General features: G+C 36.3%; 1 protein-coding gene across 1 annotated transcript; it reads left to right on the plus strand.

Moving 5' to 3' along the window:
* The first annotated feature begins 3,539 nt into the window (after positions 1-3,539).
* Positions 3,540-7,962, plus strand: LOC108319093 (LRR receptor-like serine/threonine-protein kinase GSO1). The gene is made up of 2 exons (XM_017550117.2): positions 3,540-7,294; positions 7,398-7,962. The coding sequence occupies exons 1-2, from the start codon at positions 3,841-3,843 to the stop codon at positions 7,766-7,768; spliced, it is 3,825 nt and encodes a 1,274-aa protein (XP_017405606.1). The 5' UTR covers positions 3,540-3,840; the 3' UTR covers positions 7,769-7,962.
* The last annotated feature ends 435 nt before the right edge of the window (positions 7,963-8,397 follow it).

Raw genomic sequence — 8,397 nt, forward strand, 5'->3', positions numbered from 1 at the left:
ACTTTAAAGTTTCATTTATGAATTTTGGTATTTGATAATTAAGTTATTACCAATTTTAGGCGTCATTGGCAGCTACTTGTGATCTCCATACTAGAGAACACTATTGTCTGATTTTATTCATTGCACAAGTATCCTCCAAGCCCTCTTAGACATGTAGTAGATTGTGAGAACCTCAATGTTTCAACTTTCTTTCTTATATAAATGTATGTTAAAGCCATTTTTTTAATAGTTCCCTTGCAACACATATGATGTTGTTTGGGAGATCTACTGCTACAACTAAAAAGCTTGCATGAGTTCCCCTTAAGGTTTGGTATTTTAGTCCATACTTTGTTATTAGCTTAACTTTGTACATTAGATTGATTTATGTTTCAAAGTTGATTTATGTTTCAAAGTTGATTTATTATTATATTGAATTGATTTATGCTTCTAAGAAGTTGATTTATGATTTCATTGAATGCATTTATGTTTTAATATAATTTTTATTGAAAATATATGCTTCTGGATTGTTCTGGACTATTCTGGCTCTAAAATTATATGCAGGTTTGTTTTTGTAGTTGGGAATATTGCAGAAACAGACCTGTTCTTAAAAAAATAAGGGAATACGCCTCGATTGTGACTATAACCGAGGCAGAAAGGCCTTTACGACATCGGTTCATGCCACGACTGAGACATAAAGTTTGGTGAAAAATAAATAAAAAATAAAAAACACTCTACTGCCTTGGTTCAGGTCCCAACTGAGGTAGTAGAGGACGACATACTGTCTCGGTTCAAAAGGAATCGAGGCGTAAAGTCCTTCCAAAAAAAAAACAAAAACCCTACTGCTTCGGTTACCTGAGAACTGAGGCAAAATGCTACCCCTTTTTGTCTCGGTTCATAACCGAGGCGAAAAGGAGTAGACTTTTTGACTTGCCTGTATATGTCTCGGTTCAGAAACCACTGCCTATGGACGAAAATAACCGTTGTCGTTTTCCCTGACTGCACTAGTGTTCCCTTCTACGGGTTATTAGTCTTTAGATTTGGTTAGCACATTATACAAATACATCATTTTATACCTTCCTTTTAATAATCAAGATTTAAATATTATAGTAGTTTATATTGAGTGCTTTAAGTTTTTGAGAGTTGACATCTTCTAATAGATTTTCTTTTTCATAAACATAAACTAATGTATCAATGGAATGGAATGGAACGTTATACATGCATAATGCATATGAAAATCTATTAAAAACATGTCAACTTTTTAAATACATATCAATGTATTAAAGGATTACCTTTTTCCAGTGTTCCTATATATCAATCATTGAAATTTTGGTATCGAATAAGGAGGGAATATAATCCACGTACCATTTGTTGTCCTTCACCGGAGAAGATCTTTTGACGTGATTTGATCACTTAAAATATTCATTCATTCAGTAATAAAGAAATTGAATGGTGAACCATACTTTCCAACACAAATTTTAGATAATATATTTGTAAATTTTTTTCTTAAAAATTATTTTGAGTATTCATTTCTATTTTCTATGATTCTAATTCACACTTAACTTCAAGGCAAACTAGAAAATAGAAAATACTCACATCACATGTATTAATGGGTACTGTATATTTAACTAAAAAAATGTTTTCAAAATGTTTTTGCTCAAAAAAATATCAAAATTTAGTGTTAATCTTTCTAAAACTTTTTTTATTGTTTTTAATATCTTTGATTTTAAAATGTATCATTTTGGAGTTCAAAGTATCCTAGGTACCGTTTTATGTGTAAAAGGCAGTTAGTTGATAACGCTTGATAAATTAAAAGTGATGTATCTTATTAAAATTAAAAAAAAAGTTAAAATGGAAATTCAAAATTTGTTAAGTAGATTATAATATGTCTTACCATAAAAATAAAAATAAAAATAAATAAAATGGTGTACTAGAAGTCAATGTACGGTCATGAAGTTTATTATGGATTGGATTGGCCCGTGAACTACATTGGATAAGTTTTGAAGACCTAAAGAGGCTACTTTTTTGTTGCATTAGTGGCTTTTTATGATTCCATTGCATCCCCTAATTGACTTTTTTTCATCATATTGGATTTGAAGTATGCTGTTCCTCTTCGTTTTGGTACATTCAAATAAATCGATACATGCATCATAGGATATTGATTATATTCCTTTTGAGAGTTATCTCAATACTATTTATTTTCTCTTTCTTTGGTAACCCATTTGCTAAAATGACTAATTGATGGAACTTTGAGTAACAAGTTTTGAGATATTAATGAGTTATGGACATACTCTAATAAGATAGCACAATAACATTTTTAACCTAAAATTTTAAAATAATAGGTTTATTAGTTGTTCTCTATATATATATATATTTATTGTCAATATTACTTGTTTTTAATTAATATTAGACTTCTAATTCACCTTAAATTTCTAATAAATATGTTTATGTTCATAAAACTAATTTAGAAGATAAGATTGGCACTCTATACAGTATGATTTAACCTTATTTCTACTCTATGTGCATCTCTAAGAGCTTAGTCTCAATCTATATAAGTGTTTTACACTAACCCGTTCGAAATATTCCAAGAGATAACAGTATCAATTATGGAGTCATGAATCAGAATTAGAGGATTGGTATGGAGCCGTGGACATAAAATAAACCACATGAGTTAATTAACATTTGTTTTGCCATCAATTAGAATAACAGTACATTATAGAGTAGACAGAGCATAAAAAATGCTTTTGGAGTAGCCAAAAGGGTTACGTGCAACCAATAATAAAGACGAAACGCTACAAAAGGACATCTGGTTTGGTAACTCAAACCAAAACAAATGCAAAAAATATAGGATTCAATTCAATTCAAAAAAATTCTTTTATTTGATCCTATCTTAAGTTTCTTGATTTCTTTGTATTCTATTGTATATAACAGAAACAGAGTTTGGGTTGGTTTGAACTTAAAACAGTTTAAGTGGCTTCCGTGGGGATGAAATTGATTCGCTGATCAAGACTCTGTTGACTTTGTTAAAGCAAAGACAGAACAAGATTTGAAAAGCTATGCTGATACAAAAAGTTATTTAACACACAAATATTAGAAGAAAAGACAGAGAAAGCAGAAGAAAATGATTGATTTGACGATGAGAAATGAAAAGTAATAGTAGTAATAGTTATTACCAACGCCAAATACCTAAACTCAGTTCATCAAGATTTAAGAAAGGATATTGGTATTCAACTGCTCACTTTCTCATTGGGTCTCATTTATGTTCAGCCACGACACTAAAAAAGCAAAACTGCTACACCTATTCCTCAATCATCACTGTGCCTCACCCAACAACTACTGCATTCTCTTTCATTATTTCATACTTTTTTCAATTCTATTTCTTGTTTCTTTTCTTCTGATAGTCAATCTTTGACCACTGTTACATTAATTATATGTGCTCTCTTACTATATTTACTATTGGACCTTTTTCTTCCCTTATATTTCCCTTTCTGTCTAGCGTTTTCTGATCCATGTTGACCTTTTTGTTATCAGATTGTTTCTTCTTCATCTAATGCTTCCTCTTCTCTTTCAATGGGAACGGAAGGTGTTTGACTTTGTTGTGTTCTCATCTCTAATTTGTCACCCTTACCATGCGGCAGATACCACTCATCTCCAACTCATGCCTTGCCATGCATTCTTCTATCTATATACACTTCCATCTTGACATGTACACACTTCAAAAGAACCATAAAAGCATAGCTCACCCCAGCATCATAATTTTCCCCTGCTCTCGTATTCATCATTAGGAACTTTCATTGCTACTTGAAACAAAACAGTCCTGTGTCAAGTTTGAGTGTCTCAAAGTTGCAAAGTAGAGCAACCCAAATGCCACAAATAATGAGGTTTTCACCACTCGTAGTTGTGTTGGTTTTCTGTTTTTCTCCTATGCTGGTAGTCCTTGGTCTGGGCTCAGATCACACTACTTTGGGAGTGCTGTTGGAAGTGAAGAAGTCTTTTGTGAAAGACCCACGAAATGTTCTGAGTGATTGGACAGAGGATAACATTGACTACTGCAGTTGGAGAGGGGTGTCATGTGAATTGAACTCAGACTCAAACACAATTTCAAACTCTTTAGATGGTAACTCCATGCAAGTGGTGGGTCTCAATCTTTCTGACTCGTCACTCACCGGGTCAGTGTCACCTTCACTCGGTCGTTTGCAAAACCTGCTCCACCTTGATCTCTCCTCCAACAGCCTCACAGGTCCCATTCCACGTAATCTCTCCAACCTAACTTCCTTGGAATCTTTGCTTCTCTTCTCCAACCAACTCACGGGTCACATACCCGAAGAGTTCGGCTCGCTCAAGAGTCTCCGAGTCATGCGACTCGGTGACAATGCATTAACGGGAACGATTCCCGCGTCTCTCGCCAACCTGGTCAATTTGGTCAACCTTGGCTTGGCTTCCTGCGGACTCACCGGGTCTATTCCAAGGCAACTTGGTCAACTCAAGCTCATGGAGAATCTGATTCTGCAAGACAACGAGTTGATGGGTCCGATTCCGACCGAGTTGGGGAACTGCTCAAGCCTCACCGTCTTCACTGCAGCTAACAACAAACTCAATGGATCAATACCCATTGAACTGGGTCGACTCAGCAATCTGCAAATTCTCAACTTTGCCAACAACAGTATATCTGGGGAGATTCCGAGTCAACTCGGTAATATGAGTCAACTCGTTTACCTGAACTTCATGGGGAACCAGTTAGAGGGTACCATTCCTCCGTCTCTAGCTCAACTGGGTAATCTTCAAAATCTGGACTTGTCAATGAACAAGCTCAGTGGAGGAATGCCAGAGGAGTTGGGCAACTTGGGTGAGCTGGCTTATTTGGTTCTGTCTGGTAACAACCTTAATGGTGTCATACCAAGGACCATATGTTCCAATGCAACAAGTTTGGAGCACTTGATGTTGTCAGAAAGTGGACTTCATGGGGAGATTCCAGCTGAGTTGAGTCAATGCCAGCAACTGATGCAACTCGATTTGTCCAACAATGCACTCAACGGGTCCATACCTCTTGAGCTTTATGAGTTGCTGCGGTTAACTGATCTCTTGCTGAACAATAACAGCTTGGTTGGTTCCATCTCTCCCTCCATAGGGAACCTCAGTGGCTTGCAGACACTTGCTTTGTTTCACAATAACTTGGAGGGTGTTCTGCCTAGAGAGATTGGAATGCTTGGCAAGTTGGAAATTTTGTATCTTTATGATAACCAATTGTCAGGGTCTATACCTACGGAGATTGGTAATTGTTCTAGCTTGCAAATGATTGATTTCTTCGGAAACCATTTCAGTGGGGAAATTCCAGTCACTATTGGAAGGCTGAAAGAGTTGAATTTCCTTCACCTTAGACAGAATGAGCTAGTTGGTGAGATTCCAGCCACCTTGGGTAATTGTCATAAACTGAGCATTCTAGATTTAGCTGACAATCAGCTCTCAGGTGCAATTCCTGCAACGTTTGGATTCCTCAACGAATTACAGCAACTCATGATCTACAACAATTCCCTTGAAGGTAATCTCCCTCACCAACTGATCACCGTAAAAAACTTGACCAGAGTGAATCTTTCTAAGAACAAATTGAATGGTAGTATATCTGCGTTGTGTAGCTCTCAGTCATTTCTTTCTTTCGATGTTACTGACAATGAGTTTGAGGGTGAAATTCCTTCCCAAATGGGAAACTCACCCTCCCTTGAGAGACTACGATTAGGTAACAACAACTTTTCTGGAGAAATTCCAAGGACATTGGGAAAAATCCGTGAGCTGTCATTACTAGACCTCTCAGGAAATTCACTCATTGGACCAATACCAGCTGAGCTTTCTTTGTGCAACAAACTGGCTTATATTGATTTAAGCAGTAACTTTCTTTTCGGACATATACCATTATGGCTTGGAAGTTTCTCTCAGTTGGAAGAGCTCAAACTCTCCTCCAATAACTTTTCTGGGCCACTTCCATTAGGCCTATTCAAATGTTCTAAGTTGCTTGTTCTCTCTCTAAATGACAACTCCGTGAATGGAACTCTCCCATCTGATATTGGTGAACTTGCAAACCTAAATGTCCTCAGACTTGAGCACAATAAGTTTTCTGGACCAATCCCTCTGGAGATAAGCAAATTGACCAAGCTTTATGAGCTCCGGCTCTCAAGAAATGGATTTAATGGTGAGATTCCAGCTGAGATTGGAAAACTTCAAAATCTCCAAATCATTTTAGACCTTAGTTACAATAACCTCTCAGGTATCATCCCACTTTCTCTTGGGAAACAGTCAAAGTTAGAAGCTCTTGATCTTTCCCACAATCAACTAACTGGAGAAGTCCCTCCACAAATTGGGGAAATGAGCAGTTTGGGAAAGCTTGACCTCTCTTACAACAACCTTCAAGGAAAATTGGATAAGCAGTTTTCCGGTTGGCCAGACCAGGCATTTGAAGGAAACATACATCTTTGTGGAAGCCCTCTTGAGAACTGCCACAGAAATGACGACTCTGAAAATGCAGGCCTGAATGAATCAACAGTAGTGATAATCTCTTCCCTTTCAACTTTCGCTGCAATTGCACTTCTGATACTCGCAGTCCGAATCTTTTCCAAAAACAAGCAAGAATTTTGCAGGAAAGCCAGTGAAGTGAATTATGTTTACTCCTCTTCTTCTTCATCACAAGCACAGAGAAGACCACTGTTCCAACTAAATGCAACTGGAAATAGAGATTTCAGATGGGAAGACATCATGGATGCTACGAACAATCTAAGTGAGGACTTCATGATTGGTTCAGGCGGCTCAGGGAAAATCTACAAAGCTGAATTGGCATCTGGAGAGACTGTGGCTGTCAAGAAGATTTCATCAAAAGATGAATTTCTGTTAAACAAAAGCTTCATAAGAGAAGTTAAGACACTGGGGAGGATTAGGCACAGACATCTGGTGAAGCTAATAGGATATTGTAGCAACAGAAACAAAGCAGGTTGGAATCTGTTGATATATGAGTACATGGAGAATGGGAGTGTTTGGGATTGGCTTCACGGGAAACCGGCCAAGGAGAGCAAAGTAAAGAGGAGCCTTGATTGGGAGACAAGGTTCAAAATTGCTGTAGGATTAGCTCAAGGAGTGGAATACCTGCATCACGATTGCGTCCCAAAGATCCTTCACAGGGACATCAAATCCAGCAATGTATTGCTAGACTCAAAAATGGAGGCGCACTTGGGAGATTTTGGACTGGCAAAAGCACTAACCGAGAACTATGACTCTAATACTAATACTGACTCTAATTCTTGGTTTGCTGGCTCTTATGGCTACATAGCTCCAGGTAGGTGATCTAACTACTGGTTTGAATTCACCTTTATCTTACATTATCTTTTGCCTATCTTTAACCACTGAACAAACTTGTTTGCTATTGGCTTTATTTTCAGAGTATGCATACTCCCAACGGGCAGCAGAAAAAAGTGACGTTTACAGCATGGGAATAGTACTGATGGAACTTGTTAGTGGTAAAATGCCAACAAATGAAACTTTTGGAGCTGAGATGAACATGGTGAGATGGGTAGAAATGAACGTGGATATGCATGGTTTTACCAGTGAGGAATTGATAGATCCTGAACTGAAACCTCTTTTACCTGACGAAGAGTTTGCCGCATTCAAAGTGCTTGAGATAGCCTTGCAATGCACGAAAGCTACACCACACGAGAGGCCATCTTCGAGGAAAGCATGCGACCTTCTCCTCCATGTATTCAACAACAGGATGGTGAACTTTGAGAAGATGAATTTGGAGCATTGCAAATGAATTTGTTTTCGGAGGATTGAAACAAACCCTACTAGCATTATGGAAAATTTATGTAAACGATACTCTTTTTTTTTTTCACATTACATAGAGACATTGCATACCTGCCGTTGTTCAACAGTTCCCGACTGGCAGCCAAAATTGGCAAGATAATATCATCAATTTTCAACTGTTCATGCTGAATGCTGACGGTTTAATTCCTCCGATGGAATGCTGATCTTGAATTAATTACCAACCGTGTTGGGATGTTGAAGAAGATGAATTAGATTATCATACTTATTTCAACCTAAAAGTTTAAAATTCAGTCTTTTTTCACATGCATTACTCAACTTTTTCATTGTGAAATATAATTTTGTTTTGATTTTCCATATGAGACGATTTCTGTGTGGTTTTTTCTTTTTTGTTTGCAATAAATATTTAATATTTTAAAATTAAATGTATTTATTTATTTAATAATTTGGTTAAGATTATTAATCAGTACAGTTTTTATTTATAAAAGTTAATTCTGATAATTAATATTAATATAAAATATTAAATTAGTAAATAATTATATTTTTAAGAAATTTCAATATTATTACTATTAATAATTAATTTTATTAATTCAAATATATAAAAATATAAAATATTCAGAA

Source organism: Vigna angularis, chromosome 1, assembly GCF_016808095.1.
Source record: "Vigna angularis cultivar LongXiaoDou No.4 chromosome 1, ASM1680809v1, whole genome shotgun sequence".
Lineage (NCBI taxonomy): Eukaryota > Viridiplantae > Streptophyta > Magnoliopsida > Fabales > Fabaceae > Vigna > Vigna angularis.